The sequence below is a fragment of the Myotis yumanensis genome, unplaced genomic scaffold, assembly GCF_028538775.1.
Source record: "Myotis yumanensis isolate MYYU_CA2020_CCGP unplaced genomic scaffold, mMyoYum1.0.hap1 SCAF_6, whole genome shotgun sequence".
Classification (NCBI taxonomy): Eukaryota; Metazoa; Chordata; class Mammalia; order Chiroptera; family Vespertilionidae; genus Myotis; species Myotis yumanensis.
The window spans coordinates 59,477,339-59,503,241 of record NW_027223757.1 but is presented as its reverse complement, the minus strand read 5'-3'; the positions used below and the strand labels follow the sequence as shown (position 1 = coordinate 59,503,241).

The window sequence follows — 25,903 nt, the reverse complement described above, 5'->3', positions numbered from 1 at the left end:
ATTTTGCTACTGTTATGAATCGTAATATAAATATCTGATATGCAGGATGTATTTTCATTGTTACAAATTGAACATAATTAAAGCATAGTTATTAATCACAAAAACAGTATGTAATTATATATGTGTTTTCTGATGGTCTTAGGCGGCCCCTGTGAAAGGTTTGTTCGACCCTCAAAGGGGTCGTGTATCACAGGTTGAGAACCGCTGCACTAGAGAAAAGTGAGCCTGGAGCAAGTTACTGGTGCAGTGGGGGATGGAGGGAAAGCAAAGGTGAGAGACTTAAGTAAGATCAGAGTGTCTAGGAAAAATTAAAGGGAAGATATCCTAAAACTTCCAGGAAATCTCCACCAATGAAGCAAAGAAAAAAAAAAAGCATCTATTATCCTGTGAGCAACAAACCAAACTGAGTTGGGGTCTCAGACAATTTGCTCATATGATTGCAAAGACAGAAACTTGTGGATTGGAGAGGGCTCCCCTGAGGGCTCCCAGATTGGAGAGGGTGCAGGTCAGGCTGAGGGACCCCCACACCTCCCAGTGCACGAATGTCATGCACCGGCCTCCAGTAAATACATATATATATAGATAAAAATAAATTCATTGAGGTACATACAGACAGTCCTCAGGTTACATCGGACTCGATGTACATCATTTTGTGGTTACGTCGCCATCTCCCATTTATTTATATAAAAAAAAGTTCCGTCATTTCGACATATGAACCTATGTGCTTTATGTTTTTTATTATTTATTTACCACAAGTATACGTCAGGAATTATCTTTCTTTTAAATTTTTTTTACTGTTTCACTTCATTACTGCTGTGTATGTGCTCCATGTGAGTGACATAGGAGCTTATGTAGGTGGGTTCTGATTTACAGCAAAAATTGCGTTACGTCGCGCCGTAGGAATGGATCTCCTACACAACCCAAGGACTTACTGTACCTAAGATCTGTGTACTATATAGTATGCAAATTATATTTAAATTTTAAACAGTAAAGAAAAACTAGAACGAAACCTTTGAATGAAATAAGAGTTTTCCAACACTTAGAGGTTTAGAACTACTAATTCTGAAGTACTGCTGATAAATCTAGAAATACTTAACAAATTTACAAACATGAATTTTTACCTTAGACATTAGTGTTGTCTAATTTTCACTATAATTATATTTTGTACGTAGTTTATAAACTATCAGAGTATACAAATTTAGTCAATCTTGTGTTTCTTAGAACGTTAAACACCCTCTACTCCCCAGATTGCTTCAGTTAAGAAAGGTATCTTCATGATACAGTTTCTTATAGTAAAACTACTAACAATACAATTTTCTCCATATTCCATAAATACATAATTTGGGGCTATTAAATAGTAATAAATATCATACCCGTAGTTCCATTTTATGCCATGGTTGTTTTTTGGGATTGATACTATAAATTTTATTTTTCCGGGCCATTTCAACATATGCTTCATGTCCTTGTCGGAAATAATAAACCTGAGAAGTAAATAAAGTCACAATTTTAAAACTTGAATGTGTTTCCTTTAACACAATATGCAAGAATTTAATGTCCTTTAAAGTTATTCTAATATTTTATTTTCTCCCTTCTTTTCCTCAAGTTTTTGTTTCTTTTTTTGAACTAAATACCTATATATATTAAAGAAGACATATACAAAATGTCTCTTGAGAGCTCGACTGTGAGTTCAATCACTTGCTATGACATGCGCTGACAAGGGAGCAGTGCGGAACATGGTGGGCACTGAGGGAGCGAGGGAAGGAGGCGGCGCAGGAACCACATGGTAGCGATGCGCGGGTAGTGAGGGAAGGAAGAGGCGGGGAGGCAGGGAACTGTGCAGTGGCGGCGTGCAGACAGCAAGGTAAGGAGGAGGCAGGGAACCTCATCAGCCTTCATCACCGGCCAGGCCTAGGGACCCTACCTACCTGTTCATGAATTTCATGCACCGGGCCTCTAGACTATATATATAAAAGCCTAAGTGACTATCCAACTGTTAGAACAGTAGTTATGACCACAAGGGGGAAGACGCTCAACGCAGGAACTGCTGAGCTGCAGTGACTTGGCAGCTACAGTTCTTGGGTGACACACCCGGAACCAGAGGAGGTGTGTCACCCAAGAACCGCCTTCGCGCAATCCGGAACCCCTCAGGGGATGTTGGAGAGCTGGTTTCAGCCTGATCCCCGTAGGCCAGGCCAAGGAACCCAAATGGTGCACGAATCCATGCACCGAGCCTCTACTTAATAATAATAATGATAATAAATGAACACAATTTATTGTATATAGTTCAATAATATTTTCAAGTAGTCCGAGGATGGGGCTCATTCGGTTGCTGTGTCATGTGCTGTGATTCACCTGGCTCTTAAGCAGCTGAGTCTGCAGCAGAAATCCTTAATGTGTTGTGTAACCTCTGTGCCATGTGTTTTATAATGTCAATCATATCTGAAGTGTTCAAAATAACATTAATTTTGTTATAGACTAAGAAGAGTAGACATTTTTTAGTGTTTTTTGTTTCACCTATTTTTTTAATTCAAAATAAGTTAATCTTGTTGCATAAAAAGGCTATGACTAAGGATCATGATTAGGTTTATTGTTCCCTTACTTTTGCAGCAGTCGTTTATACATATGCAGAACTTGAAAGTGAAAAATGTATTGTCACATATATTTTATCCTTATAAAAACAGCAAGACATCCATTTATCCTTATGCTATAAAGGTCAAATTTAAGTAACTCCTGACTATCATCCTGTAGAACTTATACTTGAACACAGTAATTGGATACCAAAAATTCTTCCCACTAATAAAAAATAATAGAGCTTGTTAAAAAAAAACAAAAAACAGCTATTCAAATTTTTAAAAATGTTAAGTTCTTAGTAATATTTTCGAACATTCATTATTCTACATACTTTCATTCTATCCATTAATATCATTATTCAGTTGTCTAAAATCTAATATGAAGGAATGAATGGTGCTGAATAATGAAAAATTACCTATTTAAGCACCAACAACTAAAAAGACAACTTGGACATTTTGATAGGAAATTATTCAACAAACAATTACGAACTTTCTGACCATCTTGAAACAGTATGTTAAATATAATACAATCAAGCATTTTCTTGATGTGGCAGGATCTGTTAGGATCTATCATTGAACTAAATTACAACAACGTGATAATGTTCTGTACTCTTCAAAACTTCTTTGACAAATAGGATCTCTACATGAATTATTTTAGACTGTTCATTAGAGTTATTCTTGCAATATAAAGTTTTTGATTTCCTTCTTTTACTATCAACTGCCACTTGCTACTTTCTATAGCTAATTAGTATGCTTTGCTAAAGAAGCCATTTTAATTCCTGACTTCTTACTGTTCATCTACTGGACACCAGATAATCCTATCTCTTAACATTATGCAAGGAGACACGAATCCTGGAATGAGAAACTTTGATATAAGATCATACATTTTTCATTTCATAGTCCAAAGGGTAAAATCAAATGATGGCCAATCACATTTTCTTAAAAATGAAATGTTTCTTATTCTAAAATAATAGAACTTTTTAACGATCTAAGAGACAAATTATGAATATTGTAAGCATTTACATAAAACTTATGAATGAAATTACAAGAAAATACTGGTCTAAAATGAAAAATTAATGTATTTTAATTTTAAAAAGGAAACTGGCAACAAAACTCTATTATTAAAAATAAATGATAGTTTTTAAAATGTCATCAAAATTTCCATTTTGAAAATTATTTTGATTTACAATATTTATAGAAATCTCAAAAAAGATGATCATTAGCACTTCTCTCCTGACTTCACTTTTTCTAAACATACAAACACCTAGAATGCGATACTTTAAGAAACAACTGCAATCTTTCAGAGTTCTGGTTCTAGAGTTATAACAATGTTTAAAGTAACTTGAAAAAACAAATAAAGGATGTTTTTAAAAGTTTAAATGTACCTCATCCCCCATCTGTGGTACAAATGGACATCTTCGGGGAAGAGTATCTGTAATCCATGTTGAAGGCAACCATTCTTCTAATGTCAATCCATTTTCCGTTAGTTCTCCTACCGCCAATCTCTAAGGTTTAGAACATTTAAAGTAGTATTATCGTAAAAGCATTCATTTATAATCTGTGTTTTAAAATAACTATAAAGGTATTTAAACAAATAAAGGAAATCATTGTACAACAATGTATATTCTTTAGGTATTAAAAAGCTATTCTGGAAAGATGGCAGTAGTGGCCAAATCACTGCACATACATACAAAAAAACAACACAAAAAACTAAATAATCCAAAACCTACAGACAACATTCACAACAAAACTAAGTGACAAGATATTCCCATAAACATCAAAGTATAAGCTCTGTGTAGTCTCCCTTTCTCTCAAAGTTCCATCAGTTTTATAAACTTTCCATGTAGCAAAACAAAGCATATTTGATGGTTTGTTTTTTAAATCCTAGTCACAACGTGTTCATAACAACTAAGATATTCTCATATGGGCTAACTCATGTAAAACACAGAAGTCTAATTGTTTCCATGGCTGGGCATTATACTTCTCTATAGCCCAAGAATACTCCTCTTCCCTTTTTAAAAAAATAGCATTTCTCACTCTTGGCTCACAATAAGCTTCTAACAACAACAACAAAAAATTTCTTTGGATTTTTCCCAAACAAAATGCTGTTAAGCCAATTACTTTACTTTTTAATTTTTGTGGAAAAATATAAAAGTAGGCCTCTGAGAAAACTAATTTTCTAAGTGATGAGGACTAGAGTACAACAGGTTAGAAAGGATCACTTAGAAAATAAGTTTAATATAAAATATGTGATAAATATAAAACTAGGCCTTTTAAACTTTGCTGCTCACCCACAAGTGGCCATCATGGTCTGAATGTTGTTACATTAGACTTAGAAAAAATGGACTTTGAAACCTAGTATTTATAATCAGAGAAACTTCATGCAATTGATTAAAACTGTTTGGTTCTGTGTTTATATACATAATATTCTAAATTTTATCCTCTTGTGTTTTTTTAAAAAAAAACAGTTATTACTGAGTTAATGCAAGTTCACTATAAGAAGCAATGTCATAATGGGGTATCACAGAACACTATGTGCAACAGGTACTGTAAGAGCTACTATTCAATATCCATTTTCCTCTTCATTAACCACATCTTCCTGGAAAGTAAGGAAGGAAAAAAAGATGAGCTTTTACTGCATGTGACATGGGTCTACTGGAGAATTTTAGTCAGAAGAGTGATAGGATCTGACTTGCATTTTTAAAGGATTACTCTGGATGCATCAGAGCAGGGATTTTGAAATTATGGCCCACAGTCCAAGCCCAGTCTGCTATCTATAAATCAAATTTTATTAGAACACAGCCATATTTATTCATTTATGTATTGTCTATGGCTGTTTTCAGGCTACAAAGGCAGAATAGCTGGAACTCTACAGAAAAAGTTTGTCAATACTTGCTTCACAGAATAGACTCTAAGGGGGAAAGGGAAGAAGTAGAAAGAATGATGGAAGGCTACTGCAATAAATCAAGTGAGAGTGACAGCAGAAATGGTGAAAACAATTAGGTGCTGAACTTACTTAAAAGAAAGAACCACAATAATTACGATGGATAACATCAAGGTTTTGGAATGAGATGAGGAGGACCAGAGTACAACAGGCTACAGAGGATCACTTGACAATAAGTTTTGTATGTCTAAGATTTGCAATGTTATGTTAAGTCAGATGACACCTGAACAGTAATTTTATCCACAGGGTTTCTGAGTAGCCACTGTTACTATGTACTGCATCAGAGTTAGATCTACAAATTTTATCAGTTTTGTATATTGAGGTTTTAAGTTAAAAAGTATATTTTTAAAAAGGTGTCCTTTTGCCGAAACCGATTTGGCTCAGTGGATAGAGCATCGGCCTGCGGACTGAAGGGTCCCAGGTTCGATTCTGGTCAAGGGCATGTACCTGGGTTGCTGGCACATCCCCAGTAGGAGATGTGCAGGAGGCAGCTGATCGATGTTTCTCTCTCATCGATGTTTCTAACTCTCCATCCCTCTCCCTTCCTCTCTGTAAAAAGTCAATAAAATATATTTAAAAATAAATAAATAAAAATAAAAAGGTGTCCTTTGACTTAATAAAGAGAAAAACACGTACAAAAAAAATCTAAAAATTGTTAAACCCAGCCTCAGTAAGGACTGTCAATTAAACTAGACAAGTATTTCTTCCAATAAGGAAAATTCTATGTTTATTGCGATAGCTAATCACTCTTACCTAAAGCCAGATAAATTGGACATTAAACAGGAATAACTATATTTATAACTCTAAGACTCTTGCATAGCCAAGAATCATTTTGAGAATAAATCTTGTTCACCAATAATTCTTAGAACACCTATAATTTTTGGTTAAAGTAGATTTCTGTCACTTGGTATTTAAAACCACTTAGGGAATAAGATGCACTGAATATTCCTCAAAATTTCTAGCCTAATGATAAGATTTCTTTTAAATTTTGGAAATATGGGTAATTAATTTATTTTCTATCCATAGAAATTCTTCTAGGCCCACCTCAAATCTTATTTCTTCTGAAAGCCTTATCTAAAACTCTAAAATAAGATGTCCCCATTTGGTTTCTGATCTATTATTTTTAAACATTATCTGGCAACTAAACATATGATTATTTCTTCTATTTTTACCTTAGGACATTCAAGCAACTTGTTAGACACACATTATTTTTAGCATAAATATTAACTATGTCTTGAATATCTTTTTATCCACTGTATTGCTTTATAAATAATAAGCACACAATAAAAATTTATTGATCTGGTTTCCAGAGCCCCTAAAACCATAAGGGATATATGTCAGATACGATCTGAGATTTCTTTAGTTCATCTTTGGAGAATCCTACTTTCTTGTAAGCATTTTCTATATCTACCTTACTGATTTTCTTGCTTAATTAATTGAAACAGAATTAGTCACATGGAAAATATTTTAATAGAAGCAATAATATCAATTGCTTAATGATCTCTTATTTTCCAGCTCTACAACTCTATGCATAAAAAAAGGAAATATTAGTTGAGATAACAAGAAGACTAAGGAATAAGGACAATTCTACCCACTGCTGGATCTACTAGTAGGCTAGCACCAAACCATGTGAACAAAATCCAAATGAAAGGAAATGGCCTACAATATTCTAGACTTACTATATTTCATTTTTTTAAAATATATTTTTATTGACTTCAGAGAGGAAGGGAGAGGGACAGAGAGATAGAAACATCAATGATGATAGAGAATCATTGATGGGCTGCATCCTGCATGCCCCCACACTGGGAATCGAGCCTGCAACTTGGGCGTGTGCCCTTGACTGGAATCGAACCTGGGACCCTTCAGTCCGCAGGCTGATGATCTATCCACTGAACCAAATCGGCTAGGGCGTAATCTTACTATATTTTAAATCTGTCCCACATAAATTTAGTGGCAGATAGATCCTGTTACAATACTACTGGTATAAGCAAAACAGTGAAATTAAAATATACCAAACAGTAATCGCGAATAAAAATGCAGCATTGAATGAAGAAGCCTAAGGTATTAGTTTGTAGATGATTATCAATCAAAGGAGACCACAAAGTGCAAAAGAATTATATTCTCACAGTGCAAAACTCAAAGGTGCATCAGAATTGTCTTGAGCTTAGAAAAAAAAAAAAAGTGTTAACCTTTTTAGTGACATACATGGCTAAATAAGGTTTCTTTAACCAATCTACCACATAAAATAATGGGTCCATATACATTTATCATCACTAACTAGAGAGAAGAAGAAAACTGAGCAAAAGCATGGTATTCTCTTTGGTAAATCTTCCCCAGATAAAAGAAAAGGGGGTGACAAGAAGAATAGAAGGCAGTGGAATCCAAATTAAAGTAATTCATAACTATAAAGCTGAAACAAACAAGAGCTCAATGGAGACATCCTACATAATAAAAGGCTAATATGCAAATCAACCTAACAGCAAAACGATCAGTCGCTATAACACGCACTTACCACCAGGGGGCAGATGCTCAATGCAGGAGCTGCCCCCTGGTGGTCATTGTATGGCCCACAGGGGGAGTGCCGCTTAGCCAGAAGCCAAATCATGGCTGGCGAGCTCGTGGCGGTGGAGGGAGCCTTTCCTGCCTCCAGGGCAGCGCTAAGGATGTCTGACTGCCACGGAAAGCGGGCCTAAGCTGTTAGTCAGACATCCCCTGAGGGCCCACGGACTGCGAGAGGGTGCAGGCTGGGCTGAGGACCACACCCCCGCCACGGAGTGCATGAATTTCATACACCAGGCCTCTAGTATAAAATAAACACTTAAGATAAATTTAAAGTATTATTTAAAACTTTCAAAGGTCTCTGGGGATAAAGACCCTAAAAGACTCTAGTATTTAATTCTACAAATGACAGCCTAAGGACCATGTGATTATGGCTCACATACTATATAAATTAGTAAAGGCTTGTTACAGCCTTTATATTTATACTAGAGGCCCGATGCGTGGAAATTCATGCACTGGAGGGGGGTGTGGTCTGTCAGCCCGGCCTGCCCCCTCTCACAGTCAGGGAGCCCTCACAGGCGATCAGGTGAAGGCGACGCCCCCATCACACTTCTGCTGCTGCTACTGGTGGCAGCGTAAGCCTTGGCTGGCCCTTGTTACCTGAGCTTCAGGTGGCCCTGGGCAGCTGGGCAGCCGCCATCCTAGGCTTGCCTGTGCCTCGGGGTCAGCCCTGACTGTTGGTGGGCCCGGCCTTGCCACACGCCTGCCAGCCCAGCAGGGCTGAGGGGACTGGGTGCTGCCATCTTGTGGCTGTCGCCATCTTTGAGGGTGTGACAGTCAATTAGCATATTCATTCCTTATTGGCTGTGCATGCCACCATCTTTGCGATGGCACGAGGGTCAATTAGCATACTCCCTCTTTATTAGATAGGATTAGAGGCCCACACCAGTGGGGTACCTCAGCCTGGCCTGTGCCCTCTCACAATCCGGAACCCCTTGGGGGATGTCGGACTGCCAGATTTGGGCAGATCCCCACAGGCCAAATTTTGCCATTCTTATTCCAGGTGATGCTTTCCCTATGTTTTCTGTTTATTTTCAGAAATAAAAATAAGCGTGGTTAAAAGGTAATGGCAATTAAAGGACTAATAAACTGTAGATTTTTAAAAACATACATAAACAAATCCCATGGGATTGTCAAGAAAAATCTGCTCTTGTTATAGACTAAATGTTCAATATTTAGAAAGTAATTAATTCTACAAGAAAACATTCTCATAAGGTAAATATTTAAACCTGAATAAACTAAATATATTTTGATATATAGTTAAATACTCACTGTTGTTAATAGGATCTCTGACATACAAAGTCGAAATGACATATAATAAAACCAATTTATAAGAGGCTAATTAATATAAACAAGAGTTAAGTTCCTATAGCATCTCATACCATTACATCAAATGGATATTAATTGAAACCTTATTCAAGGACCTGCTGTACTCTGTTTTACTACTGTATACTTCTAAATTTTTTCTATTACTGCTTGCTGGTACAGCTCAACAATGTTAACGTTCATAAACTGCACTTTTAAAATGTGTGCTTTGTTTTCATAGAAAATATTAGTTTATATATAAATTAACCTTTTGTTTTCTTTCTTTGGGATTCTTTTTCTTTGGTGATATTGGTCCATCTTTTTCTTCATGTATTTTTTTCCTTTCCTTTTTAATCTGCTTTTGTTTCTGTTTTTCAGATTCTTCTTCTTCATCTGAACTGCTTTCTGCTTTCTTGGTTTTATGCTTAGGAATTTTCTTTGGTGGCTGCAAATTAATTCCTGCATCTGCTGTCCAGTCAGAATAATCACTGGAGTAGTCACTAAAAAAGAAAAAAATTATTTAAAACACACACAGACAAAATACATATTAAGACTGTTTTATAAAAATGCAAAAAAAAGTATAATAAAGATAAATGACAAAATAGTACATATTAATGAACTAAAGTATTTCCTTAACTTTCAACTCATTATCTTCTAAACAGTTTCTTAAAATTCTATAGGCTTAACTTACTTAAATATATAAGAAACAATTAAGATAAATAAGCCCACAGCTTTTTGTTGTTGTTGTTAATCCTCACTTGAGGATATTTTTCCATTGATTTTTTAAAAATATATTTTATTGATTTTTTTCAGAGAGGAAGGGAGAGGGATAGAGAGTTAGAAACATCGATGAGAGAGAAACATTGATCAGCTGCCTTCTGCACACTCCCCACTGGGGATATGCCTGCAACCAAGGTACATGCCCTTGACCAGAATCGAACCTGGGACCCTTCAGTCCACAGGCAGATGCTCTATCCACTGAGCCAAACCAGGCAGGGCTCCATTGATTTTTACGGAGACTAGAAGACAGAGGGAAAGACAGAGACACATATTTATGTGAGAGAAACACATCGATTGATTGCCTCCGGTGCAAGCCCAGGCCCGGGAGGAGCCTGCAACCTAGGTATGTGCCCTTGACCAGAATCAAACCTGGGACCCTTTGGTCCACAGGCCAACACTCTATCCACAGAGCCAAACTGGCTAGGGCAGGGCCACAGCTTTAATTGAAACAATGAATTTAAGTGCCTTCTATGATTTTAGGCAAATTAATTTATTAGTGCTTCATTTGTTCAAAATATTGTGGGGCATGCAAAAACAAGGAGCAGAATCATCTTCCTCAATTCTAGTAACAGTAGAAAGATAGCCCTGGATAGCACAGGAAGTATCAACACTGAGGAGGAGGAGGCGGCACAGGGATTACTTTTTTTGAGAGGTGAGAGCCTCTTGCCAGGGGGATTTCCTATGTTGAACTCTGATGCCCTCATGGCAAGATCAGAAGTATTTTTGTTCAGTGAAAAGGTTGTGACTGTAAACTATACTGAGCATTTACATATATCTTAGATATATCTTATGCTTCGAAGCATGCCATGATTCAAAAAACTTCAACCCTTACCCTATTATTTTATGTATCACTACCAATCATGTTTGCCATTTCTTTTCAGTTTACCTTTAACAGACTTAGAAGTTATGCTTAACTAATGTTGTTGCAAAATGAAGAATCCAGTTATGTTATCTTCTGTTTCAATTTTAGTATATGAGAACATTACTTGATTTTATACAGTTTTACAAATATAAATGCCTTAAATCTAAGTTATACTATGTTAAACTCAATAATAATTTGCCTAAATTTAGTGATATATGACCTCACTCTTTTAAAAGTATTCCTGGTAAATCTTGAAAGGGCAGATTTTTCTGAAATTTTATGCCACTCCCACCACCTCTCCTCCCCTTGGCTCAATGTCCTTTATAGGCATTTACCTATACCTCCCCAAGAATTATCACCACAGATAAAAATTAAATAATTAACTGGCTTTCTAGTATGATTTCAGACTTCATTTTAAAATTGATTCTAGAGAACTTAAAAATTTTCAGATACTATTCTAGATGCATGGGAATGCATTTGTAGAGCAAACATCTATACAAGAATAGACTGTTCTCAACTTACAAGCATTTATTTATACTTGCTCCAGCCACAGTCCCTGCAAATGGCACCTGCCAAATACTGACAGTTGCTACTATCTGGAGCACTCAGCTCTTATGAAAAATCTTCTGCTGCCAGCATAGACCTAACTATAAAACTGAAAGCCCATGTTCTTTATAAAATTGCCCACAAGAAAATATTTGTTTCACTGCCTTGTTTCAAATGCAGGAACCTACCAATATAACCATGAGCGCTTGCCTATCATTTCTGTTGTGGACATAGGAAAGCCCTTGATTCCAACAATGACATAAGGAATTCTTAGAGCCTCCATCCTCATGGTTACTCTGACAATTGTGTATTAAAAGCTACTGCTGCTAAGGAATAAGTGTGAACCTCCATCCTCATGGTTACTCTGACAATTGTATATTAAAAGCTACTGCTGCTAAGGAATAAGTGTGAGGAGCTAAACATAATTATCATCTCCAGAGGCTACACTCCTTCTTGTTACTAAATCTTACAAAGTCAGCCAAGAATATCAGCCCTGTAATAATGTGAATTACTACCATAAGAAGTTGAAAGAATCCTCACTTACATGACCAAATGAGGTGGTGGTAACAGGAAAAAGAAAAACTTACTCTCACTGCTGAAAAAAAATTATTAACAGCATTCAACAAATTCCACTATATAAGATAGTTAATTCTATAAGATCTCATTACTTTCATAATTTAATGCTCAAATATTTCTCAAAACCCGTAATGAAACTAATTTGTGGTTCAGTGTTAAAATAATAACATTCAATAATAAAATATCACCTACAAAGATAAAGCATCTCTGTAGATCTAGCTGCAATAACCAAATTTTTTTCTAATAGAGAAAACATGTTACAAAGAAAATCTAAATTTTGGATGACTACAAAATAACTCTGAAAAAGGAGCAACTTTGAAATCTAAGAGCCTGATACAAAAGAATATTCAGTTTTCTAAAGTGTTTATATTAATTACATTTGGAGAAATAAAAATTCATTAAATTACCTAGAACTGCCATCACTATGCCATGCTCTCTCTTCTTCTTCAGAGGTTCCACCACTAACAGCAACAACTTCACCTTCCTGTGAGATATTGAATATATATTTTATTGTGCAATTTTATAAAATAACGTTTTATGTTTATAGAAAATTATCAGTATTATCTAATATTACCAATCAAAGCAGAATATTTAAATAAAAACCTGATTTATATTTGTTGAAAAAATACAGGCCTTTTTTATATAAAAATTATTCAATGTATTTAATAATTAAATATATCCAAATTATTAAATGTATCCAAGCATGCAATATTTATTTTTAATATTGGATTCAGAGCAATCTCTTGGGTAAATAACATACATGATACGGCAAAAGTAGGTTCATATGTAAAACATATTAGTAAGTAATACAAGAATAAATGGTGCTTCATGTACTCACAACTGTAAACCTACACTTTTGCCCCCCATCCCATATTTGTTGTTTTTAGAAGACTTATCACTTCTCTTCAAGATTGGTTATCAAATTCCATAGTTGACAAAGCAAATCATTTTTTACCTCTTGGGCCTGTGTTAAAATTTAAGCTTTTTAAAAAAACAGATGCTTTTGGAAGCTTAAAATTACAAACTTTTATGTATTATAATTATTATAAAAATGGCTTATTCCTGTCTGGTATTATTTTGTCCCAATGGTAGAGGATTAAAAACTATCCAAGCACGTTGTTTCTCTTTAATCTTTATTTAGTATAACTGAAAAATCTAAACAAATGATCTGATTATTCCCACCCTTAGTATATTACTTCTTTAAAGAGGAAGGAGATATATTGCTAAATACAAAATAGCCACTATATCAAAGTACAAAATATTTGAACCAAAATCAGCAGTTTTTCCCATTAATAATACATTGTGCCTAAGGTGATATTCTGTTCTTAATATAATCCTCTAGAAATTTATTTAATTGCTCTAAAAGGACGGTAAAGCACAAATTAGTTTGAACATAAAGAATTAGTAAATTTTTCTTATGTAACAAATGCACCCGAAAATACGTAAGATTCTAGTAAGCTGAATCATATTTAAAATATTTTCTAGAATATAATGCTAAGTGACATAAGTCAGTCAGAAAAAGCTAAGAACCATATGATCTCACTCATATGTGGGATATAAAACTGCAACTCGTGAACAGAAACGGTGTGCTGGTTGCTAGAGGAAAGGAGATAGGGGGAGAAGGGGATCCTAATATATGGTGACGGGAGATTTGACTTTGGGTGGTGGATACATGGTGCAATATTCAGATCTTGTAACATAGAAACCCACACCTGAAACCTATATTATCATGTCGACCAATGTCACACCAATACATTTACTTAAAAATAAATACATTACCAAAAAAATATTTTCTAGAAACTTAATATTTAAAAAATCATACTATAAACCTTTAAAAAATACAGAAACATTTTATAAGGCAAATAATTTGCTGACATACATTTTATGTTTTGTATACATATCTAAATTGTCATGTGTCGAGTTTATGTAATTAGGGAATATGTCTTTTTACCAGATTAGACATATCATTTTGACCTGGCCACACTAAGACCTAAGCCACCAGAGACTAACTTTTAAATTATGGGTAGAATACTCTCAATTTGAGTTAATATTGCCCTACCCATATAAAATATACTCAGAAAATTTCCATATGTCTAACATCATAAAACACATCACAGCTTGAAAAATGTTTGGTAATCATTATTTAAGATCATAGAGTCTTTGAGCTAACTGTGGGGGAGGGAGTAGGGTGAATGGGGGAGAGAAATGGTTCTAAGTGCTGAATAAGATTAATTTGTGCCTACAAATTGACTATCTTGCTGAAAAAATATTTAGTAGGAACAATGACATTTAAGGAAATATTTATTACATTGAGAAAACTAACCCTCTGGTATAGAGATTAAAAACTAACCAAGCACTAGCCAATGTGGCTTAGATGGTTGGAGCGTGGTCCCTACACCAAAAAGTAGTGGGTTCAATTCCCATTCAGGGCACATACCCAGGTTATGGTTTTAATCCCTGGTTTTTTCTCTCTCTCTCTCTCAAATAAATTAAAATAATTTCTTTAAAAAGAAAATGTTACCTGACTTATAAAAAAAAGTAAGCAAAATTGTTAAACGCTTATTGATTAATTATAGTTACCAGACTAGAGTTTCACTAGAAGCCCAGTGCATGAACCCACCCTGCACCGTCTTGCAAGACAGGACCCTCAGTAGATGTCGGACTGTTGGTTCGGCCCGATCCTGGCAGGCCAGGTTGAGGGACCCCACTGGTGCATGAATACGTGCACCGGGCCTCTAGTATGCATATAAGATCTTTGGTTAATCTCTTCCCACCCTCCCCGCTTCCCTGAGATTCCTCAGTCGGCTCCATGTTTCCATGCCTATGCGTTGAGTGTCTGCCCTCTGGTGGTCAGTGCGCGTCATAGCTACCATTTGAACAGTCGCTTAGGCTTTTATATATATACTAGGGGCCCGGTGCACGAAATTCGTGCACTGGGTGTGAGGGGGGGGGGGTCGTCCCCTCAGCCCAGCCTGCCCCCTCTCACATACTGGGAGCCCTCAGGCGTTGACCCCCATCGCCCTCCAATCGCAGGATCGGCCCCTTGCCCAGGCCTGATGCCTCTGCCAGAGCCGTCAGGCCTGGGCAGGGGACCCTCATTTCCCCCCCGATCACTGGTTCTGCCCCCCGCCCAGGCCTAATGCCTCTGGCCAAGGTGTCAGGCGTGGGCAGGGGACCCCCAGACCCCTCCGATTGCTGGCTCCACCCCTGGCTCAGGCCTGATGCCTCTGGCTCAGGATTCAGGCCTGGGCAGGGGAACCCCCTCTCCCCCCGATCACCGGCTCCGCCCTCGCCCAGGCCTGATGCCTCGGCCAGAGGCGTCAAGCTTGGACAGGGGACCCCCATCTCCCCCCGATCACTGGCTCTGAGCCCCGCCCAGGCCTGATGCCTCTGGCCCAGGAATCATGCCCGGGCAGGGGACCCCCATCTCCCTCTGATCGCTTGCTCCACCCCCTGCCCAAGCCTGACGCCTCTGACCCAGGCTTCAGGCCTGGGCAAGGGGACCCGAATATCCCCCCAATCACCAGCTCCACCCCCCACCCAGGCCTGATGCCTCTGGCCCAGGCATCAGGCCTGGGCAGGGGACCCCCAGCTCCCACCATTCCCGGCTCCGCCCCTGCTACCCACGATCTCTGGCACTGCCCCTGCCAAGACCTAAGGCCTCTGGTGGAGGCATTAGTCCTGGGCAGGAGACCCCCCAGCTCCCCGCGATCTCCCGCTCTGCCCCTGCCTAGACCTAATGCCTCTGGGCAAGGCCTTAGGCCTGGGCAGGGGACCACCAGCTGCTCACGATTGCTGACTCCGCCCCTGCCTAACGCCTCTGGCCGAGGCCTTAGGCCTGGGCAGGGGACCCCCCAGCTCCCTGTGGTTGCAGGCTCCGCCCCTGCCTAGACCTAACGCCTCTGGCCAAGGCCTTAGGCCTGGGCAGGGGACCCCCAGCTGCTCAGGATCGCTGACTCCGCCCCTGCTCCCCGCGATGCCTGGTTCCGCCCCTGCCCAAGCCTAACGCCTCTGACTGAGGCATTAGGCCTGGGCCAGGGACCCCCAGCTCCCCGCGGTTGCAGGCTCCGCCCCTGCCCAGGAATAATGCCTCTGGCCGAGCCTTAGACCTGGGCAGGGGACCCCCAGCTCCCCGCGATCTTCCGCTCTGCCCCTGCCCAGTCCTAACGCCTCTGACCGAGGCATTAGGCCTGGGCAGGGGACCCCCAGCTCCCCGTGGTTGCAGGCTCCGCCCCTACCCAGGCCTAACGCCTCTGGCCAAGGCATTAGGTCTGTGTAGGGGACCCCCAGCTCCCCACGATTGCAGGCTCCACCCCTGCCCAGGCCTAACGTCTTTGGCCAAGGCTTTAGGCCTGGGCAAGGGATCCCTAGCTCCCTGGACTGCCGGCTCTGTCCCTGCCCAGCTCCCATTGGTGGCTCCACCACTGCTTCCCGCTATCACTGGCCGGGGCAGCAAAGGCGCCTGGTTCTCTGATCACAGCTGGGGGGCAGGGCAAAGGCGGCCCCGAGGCCTTTGCCCTGCCCGCGGCTCTTAGCTCCCCCCTGGGTTTCCGATCACTGTCAGTGGCAAGGGGCTTCTTCGTCCTTTCCCTTCCGCCTCCCAGCATTGTGCCTACATATGCAAATTAGCCACCATCTTTGTTGGTGGTTAATGGCCATCTTGGCTGTCAGTTAATTTGCATATCGCCCTGATTAGCCAATGGGAAGGGTAGCGGTCGTATGCTAATTACCATGTTTCTCTTTTATTAGATAGGATAGATGGTACCATTTAAAAGCCTTGGCTTTAGAGTAAAAGGAACCTGGGTTTAATCCCTGCTCTACTATTTAGTAACTAGAGGCCCAGTGCATGAAATTCATGCACTCTGGGGGTGGGGATAGGGGTAGTGGGTGTCCCTCAGCCCGGCCTGCACCCTCTTGCAGTCTGGGAGTCCTTGGGGCCTGTCGGACATACTTAGCGCTTCTGCAGAGGCGGAAGAGGCTCCCACCATTGCTGCTGCGCTTGACAGCCATGAGCCTGACTTCTGGCTGAGTGGCGCTCTCCCTTTGGTAGCGCACTGACCACTAGGGGGCAGCTCCTGCGTTGAGCATTTGCCCCCTGGTGGTCAGTGCATGTCATAGCAACCAGTCGTTCTGCTGTTCGGTCAATTTGCATATTAACCTTTTATTATATAGGATTAGGTAAATGTGTAATCTAAGCATCTCAGAACCTCAGATTCCTCATAAATGTAAAATGGGAGTAATTCATACAAATTTGTGTTGTGCATGTGATTATGCATGTGTGTGCTATGCCTGGAACATACATAGCAGGTCTTCAGTAAATGAAAGCTATCACTATTATTATAAGGCCCAGAAATACCATGTTTGAGCTACATCTATAAATTTATTAATAAATGTGAAGAATTAAAGTCATATTTTTTCAAAAAAGTAAAAATGAAAACAAATTTATGCATGTAATGAGATCTTACATCTGAAGAGCTAGTGCCATTTTCTATCTCTTCCACAGGTCTAGGAATCTCTTCCAATGCAGATCTGGTACAATAACTATGTTGATTTGCCTGCTGCTTTTTGGATTCTCCAAGATCCAGGAAATGCTCATGGGCATGATTCTGGGGAAAAAGTAAATTAAATTTATTTACAGAATGCTTAAACAGCTAACTTTTTACTTTAAAAGTTATATTTCTTAATTATAAAAAATCCATACATATTTATATTACATAAACTAGATTAGACTACCTGTTCAAATATTTTATTATATCAAGTAAAATCACAGATTTGTGTATGTTGAAATTCACTTGCTAATTGATGTTATAAAAACCTTGCTTTTGATTGACTAATACGGATTTAAGGATTCATAATAAACCAAGCCTAACATTGAATTCTCCCATACCAACACAAAACAAAACCTATAAAACAGATATGAGAAAGAGGACCACTGACTGTGAGGCATATTAATAAAGGCAAACTAGAAACCAAAAAGGTGATCACAAAACTACCATGTTACTATGAGACTCGAATATCAGGTGGCCAGCTCTCTTTCTTCTGAATACAGAATGTGGGAAAAGTTCTGTGTCAGATGAAAAGACAACATTCCAAAAAAAAGTCCAACATGGTGACAGATATAAAACTCAATAAATATAAGAATTTAAACCTGCCCTGGTCGGTGTTGTGCAGTGGTTAGAGCGTTGGCCTGCACACTGAAGAATCGCTTGCTTGATTCTTGGTCAAAAGCGCATACCTGCCCTGTCTCCAGAGCAATGTGGCGGCTCTGCGCCATCATGGCACTGGAGGAAAGTGTGGAAGCCTCCAGCCTCTTGCACTGTGCTCCTTCCCCTGGTAGGTGGGCCGCGGGACGCTCTGAGTGCGAGCGGTGGGTGGCGAAGGACTGGTGATTGTGGCACTATGGGCTCTCACCCCTGCCCTCCCCAGCTCGGGGTGGTCCCACCTAATATGCTAATGGTCTGGTCGTTATGCATTACAGTGTCCCGACTATTAGCATATTAGCTCTTTATTAGTATAGATAATACAAAGAGGAAATCAAGAAATAACTATAATAATTTTACTTCATTAAGCATCTTATTTTAAAAGTTGACATTTTTTATTACAAAAGGGTCTTAAAAAGGTTACTAAATTTATAAAGAAAATATTACACATCAAAAGTAATTACTATTTACCTTGGAGACAGTGGGTGTTTTATTCTCTTTTGGAGCAGTTAAGTGTTTTCTTTTCTCTTCTGATCTGTAAGTCTTTATTTCTTCTTCTCCCTTTGCAGTTCTCCATTCTTCTTGCCTACTGAAAGAAAATTAAAAGCCACATGTTAATCTTGAATTTTTACACCTAATTTCTCACCTAAAGAGGTATTGGGTGTCAGAGAAGAAATGCTACTCTTAATGTTTTCCTTTCAGATAGAGGCATGTGATAAATACTAGAGGCCCGGTGCACAAAAATTTGTGCACTCGGGGGGGGGGACCCTCAGCCCGGCCTGTGCCCTCTCGCAGTCTGGGACTCCTCGGGAGATAACGACCTGCTGGCTTAGGCCTGCTCCTAGGTGGCAGAGGGCAGGCCCAATCCCTAGGTTCAGCCCCTGGTCAGGCTCAGAGCAGGGCCGATTGGGGAGTTGGGGCACCACCCCCTGTCATGCACAGAGCAGGGCGGATCGGGAGGTTGCAATGCCACCCTCAGTCACGCTCAGGGTAGGGCCGATTGCGGGGTTGGGGCACTGCCCCCTGTCACACTCAAGGCAGGGTCGATGGGGAGGTTGCGGTGCCACCCCCTGTCACGCACAGAGCAGGGCCCATCAGTGGGTTGGGCGCTGCCCCCTGTCATGCACAGAGCAGGGCCAATTAGGGGGTTGGGGAGCTCCACCCTGTCACTCACAGAGTAGGGCCGATAGGGGAGTTAGGGCACCACCCCCTGTCACACACAGAGCAGGGTGGATCAGGGGGTTGGGGCGCCGCCTCTATCACCCACAGAGCAGGGCCAATCAGGGGGTTGGGGCGCAGCCACTGTCACACTCAGGGCAGGGCCGATGGGGAGGTTATGGCTCTACCCCGTCACACACAGAGCAGGGTCGATCAGGGGGTTGGGGCGCCGCACCCTGTCACACACAGAGCAGGGCCCGTGGCGGGGTGTGTGTGTGTGTGTGTGTGTGTGTGTGTGTGGTTGGGGCGCCGCCCCCTGTCACAGAGCAGGGCCAATCAGGGGGTTGGGACGCCGCACCCTGTCACACACAGAGCCGCAGGGCAATCAGGGGGTTTGGGCGCTGCCGCCTGTCACACTGATCCGGTGCCAGGAGGCCTCGCTGCTCCGCTGATCCCGGTGCTGGGAGGCATATTACCCTTTTACTATATAGGATAGAGGCCTGGGGGCTGGCTGGTTTGCCCTGAAGGGTGTCCTGGATCAGGGTGGGGGTCCCCACTGGCGTGCCTGGCCAGTCTGGGTGAGGGGCTGAGGGCTGCTTTCAGGCTGGCGGTTGTTGACTGAAGCTCCCAACCACTCCTTTTTTTCTTTTTCTTTTTTAAATTCTGGGCCAGCTTTAGCTCTGGCTCTAGCTCTGAGGCTTCCCTGCTGGTTTGTTTGCTTTCTATAATCGAAACAATGTATAACTCCAGCTCTGAGATCCCGGCTGGCTATATTTGTTACAAAGTTTCAAACTGCCAGCTCAGAAGCCGGCAGCGCAGGCGGGGAACGTTGGAGTCCTCCTTCACTGCAGCAAGCAAGCCTCATGTTCACTTCCAGCTGCCTGGCTGCCGGCCGCCATCTTGGCTGACAGTTAATTTGCATATACTCACTGATTAGCCAATGAAAAGGGTAGCGGTCGTACGCTAATTACCATGTTTCTCTTTTATTAGTGTAGATTTCTGAGTTTATATTCATAGATTATGTGCTCTAGACATTTGGCATTAGGTGACTGAAACATGGTAAAGATAGACTGACTACTTGAACTTGATACTACTGGTTCTGTATGTTTGTTGGCAAATCAAGTATTAGGTTCTGGGAACATGATTGTATTCCTAAGGTAACTGCTCTATAGAGTTAGAAATTGGATTTATGTTGGAAATATTACATCAGTATAGGGCTTATGCTGTGATAATCTTTTGTGGCAAATAAATAGCTAAAATCCTAAAATAAAAATAAATTGAAAAGGCACAACAGAACCTTCAGACTGAACTAACATAACCCAAATCCCAGAAAGAAGTACATTCTTTCCAGTGAAAGGCAAGTCAGCCTTCATCTACTGGAAAACTTCAACTCTATCCAGAATTCAGCTGAAATTGTACAACAGAAAACATTGAGTAACATTAATTGTGAATTACAATGTCATGAAACCTGAACTCACAAGGACAAAAATGAAAATTTTGATTTTTACTTTAATTCTTTACAATTTTCAAGTTTTAGAACTATAATTTTTCCTGGAGATTTCACAGCTGCGAGTTAACATTCAAATTTGGAAAAGCTCTATAAAGTTAATTTTGTTTTTACTAGAGTACATTAATATTCAGAACTCCCAAGTTTTACTTGTACTTGTGTATATAGGTGCTAGAATGTGATTACTTGTACCACATGTGTAGGTTTATGTATCCATCACCACAGAGATCACTTCTTGTGCCCTTCTAATTATCATATCTATCTTTATCTCCTCTTCCTCAGCCCTTTTCCGCCCCCAATGTCTAGCCATCACTAGTATGTTCTCTATGTCTTTTTCTTATAGCAAAGTAGTATTCCATGCAGTGGATATACCACAGTTTGTTTAAACACACACCAATTGAAGAACATACCTGGGTTGTTTCTAGGTTTTGGCTATTACAAATAAAGCTGCTATATATCATCAATGTTCATGTTTTTGTGTGAACATAAGTTTTAATTCCTTTGGTATACATCCCCAAACGGATAATCACTGGTATATGCATATTTAGGTTTTTAAGAAGGGGAGAAGTGAACTAATTCCTGGAAGAAAAAACCAGCTTAGCAATGGATATATTCTGCTCTGCATTTTAAATAAGTAAATCAGCTGCTTCTCCATGGGGAGAAATACTGAGAAGCTCAATGTTACCTGTTATTGGAGTTCAGTATTAGAAAGTGCACTTTAATGCCAAGTAAAAGCTACATTGTTCATACAAGATAAGCCACAGCTGTATCAATTATAAAAAGTAATATTCTGATTTCCTGTTTTATTCTTTTTTTTATTTTCAATTACCTTACCAGCCCTCCAACCCTAATAATAGAATTAAAAAGTGGATAGGAATCCAACTGAAAATAAAGTGAAAGTTGATTTTTATTAAAGACATTTAGGTATATTTTCCATCAGATAAAGTTATTGTTCAAATGTATACTTTAGGTGTACATTTAATCCTACCCTAACACAAATTTGAAGTATTGTCCAATAAAAAAGCATTTCCTATATGAACATTCACATTCAAAAGTATTTATTTTAATCATAGATGCTCTTCAACTTAAGATAAGGTTACGTCCTGATACACTCATTATAAGTTGAAAATATTGGAAATCAAATATGCATTTAATACACCTAAACTAACCAACATCACAGCTTAACCCAGTCTACCTTAAACATGCTCAGAACATAATACCCCAAAAAAACACTGGCAACATAGAGTATAGGATGTTTACTGTCATGATCGCCTATCTGACAGGGAGCTGCAACTCACTGCCACTACCCAACCAGCATCATGAGCAAGTATCATACCACATATCGCCAGTCCAAGAAAAGATCAAAATTCAATATTTGAAGTATGGTTTCTACTGAATGAAAATCATTTTCACATCATCGTAAAGTCAAAAAATTCGTTAGAGACTGTCTGTAAATAACTATTATCTTTTGAATTTTTTAAGAAATACAGAATCTTGCCCTAGCTGGTTTGGCTCAGTGGATAGAGCATTGATCTATGGACTGAAGGGTCCTGGGTTCGATTCCAGTCAAGGGCACATGCTGGGGTTGCAGGCTCGATCCCCAGCAAGGGGAGTATAGGAGGCAGCCGATCAATGATTCTCTCTCGTCATTGATGTTTCTATCTCTACCTCTCCCTTCCTCTCTGAAATCAGTAAGAAAAAAAAAGAAAGAAATAGAAAATCCTAAAATCAAATTCACATTTTGATCTTCACATTTTTTTATTATAGTGTAATATTAAGAGTATGTAGTGCGCTGGGTTCAGATCGACCACATTCATGAATTACTAAAGAATCAAAAAGAACTGGTTTTAAAGTTCCCTTATAGCATGAGCCTCAAGAAAAAGATTATATCAAATCAATACTTTTAAATTTATACATGTATAATATATTCAAATACAAAAAAGAATCATTTTAATATATAAAACATATTTATATAATATATTACCAATAAGTAATTTTCATTATGCCTGTGAATGATATGAAAAATGAATAAAATCCATTGAAAATTTAATTATAACAAATTTCTGGAGTGTTTTAACCTACAATTAAATAATACAGGTTAAGATTTAAATATGCTAGTCAATAAATTTCATATTTAGTTAATCCAAATTTATTATTTCCCCCATTCACCCTAACACATCTTCCCTTCATATCCCTTTAATGACTCATTCTAGAAAAAAACATGTATTACATTTTTTACGATTAGTTTAAAAGACTAGCTCTTCAGATAAATTTAAAATAAATTACAGTGCTTAAAAGGTACTTTTAAGACTATAATTAAAAATAAACACAAACAACTGGGGTACATAAGAATCCACAACTCCACTTACCTGGCTACACCAGCTGAAAGCTCAGGTACTACCACCCTTCGACTCCAAGCTACAAGATCTCGCTCTGTGGCTATTTCACTTCTTGGTGCATTGCTGTGCATTTGCCGTACTCCTTCAATCTGTCCACTCCGCCTTAGCCCAACATTTGGAGGTGAATGAACTTCTGAGGTAGAGCTTACAGAACCTTAGTAAAAAAATATAGTATGTTATATTTAGAGACACTTCTCCATTAACTTATAATAGAAAAAAAAAACCCTACACTAACTTCCACATGAAACTTCATATTGTGGCAAATAATAAATTACCAAATCAGGAACTTAACCACTGGCAAAAGTTTAATGAAAATAAAACATAGTTATTCAGTTGATTAGATATGTTAATAAACATATCTAACAGTCGTAAGTATTGACTATTAAGGCCCGAAGATGTAAAATAATTACTTTTTAAAAATGCTCACCATGTATTTTGGGGATAATGATATAAAAAGCAGAAACTGATAAACCCAAGGACATTTATGGTTCATAAATTTGCTTTAACTTTTCTCTTAAAGTTTAATCATATACAACAAAGTGATTAGTTGTTTGAGAATGTGGCTCTGAATACATTTCATAAATTACTGAATACATTTATTTTTATTTTTAAAGTTTTTCTAAGTTCTACATGATTATTATGGGGTATTTGGAAGAATATACATACTAAAAATTCTATCTACCGTTTAAAACCTTACATTAGGAACATTTTCTTAGGTCATTAAATATTTTTCAAAAACATTATCATTTTAGAACCTACTATTTCATTTTATAGATGTACAATAATTTGTTTAATCTCATCTCTACTGTTAAAAATGTAGACTATTTTGGGTTTTTAATATTTCACTTAAGAGCATCACATCTTACCTCTACTTAAACGGCTGGTATTACTGACACCTGCTTCACCAGAACGCCTCAGGTCTTGCTCCTGTTGTAGTCTTTGAATCATGCTGTCCAGTGGGCTGATCTCCTGATTCACTTGCTGACTTAAAACTTGGTTCAGTCCTATGTAATAAGACACAAAATGCTAAGAATACTTTAGTCAACTATTCAAACCATTTCACTCACTTACCTCACTTTGACTCTAGAAGTAAACGTAAATTTTGCTTGAGAAGACTTAAAATGATCAACAGTAAATGATGGGAGTAAATGGAAACATGTCCCCATCAATCTTAATCTATTGAAAATTGAAATGATGAGGATATCTGAATGTTTATCATGATTAAGGCACTCATATAATCATCACAATAACTCAATTAGGTATGTATGATTAACTCTAATTTGCAAGTGAGAAAACCAAAATAAATAAAGTCATATACTTCATCTTAGAGATCATAGTTGTGTGTGTGTTTTTTAAAGGCAAATCTGATTACCTACTTTCTTAAAAAAAAAAAATCTTTACAGCTTAATATTCAACAAATTCTTGAGTGTCTATTATGTGCTAGAGACTATGCCAAAGAACTGAGGATCCAGTGGTGAATAAGAAACATCAAGGTCCCTGACCTTCAGGAAGCTGACAATCCAATGGGGAAATTGAACAATAAACTCATACATAGATACAGATTGTAAAAAATGTTTAAATAAAGATGATTAGAAAGAGAAAATAGGGAAGGGAGATGATACTATGGTGAGTCACAAAAGTCAAAGAAGCCCTCCTTGAGAAGGCAGCATTTGACCTAACACATAAGAAGAATTAGTAATCCTTGTGGGGAGGTAGAATAAGAACACTCCAGATAGAAGGCTAAGAGTCGATGGGAAGACTCTGAGGTAGGAGGGAACTTAATGTGTTTTAACCCACTCTACTTTTCCAGCATCAACTCTCATCTGTACCATATGCATCTACTTGACTCTTACTCTTATGGGATAAACATCTTCATTCTTTGACCATAATACTTTCACTTCAAGTATACACGTGATTATCACTATCTTATCCTTTAAGCACCAACTAAAATGGTATCTCCATGACATTTCATCTGTGAAATCTTCCCAAACCATCCCTGAAAAAATTAGCTGTATTCTCTTTGATTTAATCAAACAATATGTACATTTATATCTCCAGTGTTCAGCCCAATACAGAAAGGAAGCCCAAAAGCATGGGTTCCTCAAAAGCCAGGACTGACTTATTTATTTTAATATTCTAATTCTAAATCTAGCACAAAGCTAGACATATAAATATGTTCAATCCTGCTCAAGGAATAAAAAATGTTTAAGCGTCATGAGATATAGGAAAGCACTGACATGAGACTTGAAAAGGGAGCAATTAATATGAGGTGTGAAGGTATAGAAGAGAATATTTGATGAGATCAAACTTTTAACATGGGTTAGGAAAAGAAGACACAAAAGGTATCTTACAGTAAAGAAGTATTAATGCCTGGCTGGTGTGACTCAGTGGTTGAGCACTGACCTATGAACCAGAAGGTCACAGTTCGATTCCCAGTCAAGGCACATACTCAGGTTGCAGGCTCTATCCCCAACAGTGGGGCATGCAGGAGGCAACC

General features: G+C 38.8%; 1 protein-coding gene across 4 annotated transcripts in view; it reads right to left on the bottom strand.

Annotated features, from left to right (window-relative positions):
• Nucleotides 1-25,903, bottom strand: part of PHIP (pleckstrin homology domain interacting protein) — a 157,891-nt gene that overhangs the window by 33,800 nt on the left and 98,188 nt on the right. For 3 of the 4 annotated variants that reach the window (XM_070418206.1, XM_070418208.1, XM_070418209.1), the window contains exons 18-25: nt 24,273-24,410; nt 23,377-23,560; nt 18,814-18,931; nt 17,608-17,748; nt 12,550-12,626; nt 9,647-9,878; nt 3,956-4,075; nt 1,374-1,481 (exon numbers count right to left, since the gene is read on the bottom strand). In XM_070418206.1, the coding sequence (XP_070274307.1) occupies nt 1,374-1,481; nt 3,956-4,075; nt 9,647-9,878; nt 12,550-12,626; nt 17,608-17,748; nt 18,814-18,931; nt 23,377-23,560; nt 24,273-24,410 (1,118 nt within the window). The remainder of the gene's footprint in view (nt 1-1,373; nt 1,482-3,955; nt 4,076-9,646; nt 9,879-12,549; nt 12,627-17,607; nt 17,749-18,813; nt 18,932-23,376; nt 23,561-24,272; nt 24,411-25,903) is intronic. The other variant, XM_070418207.1, reaches the window with a different exon arrangement.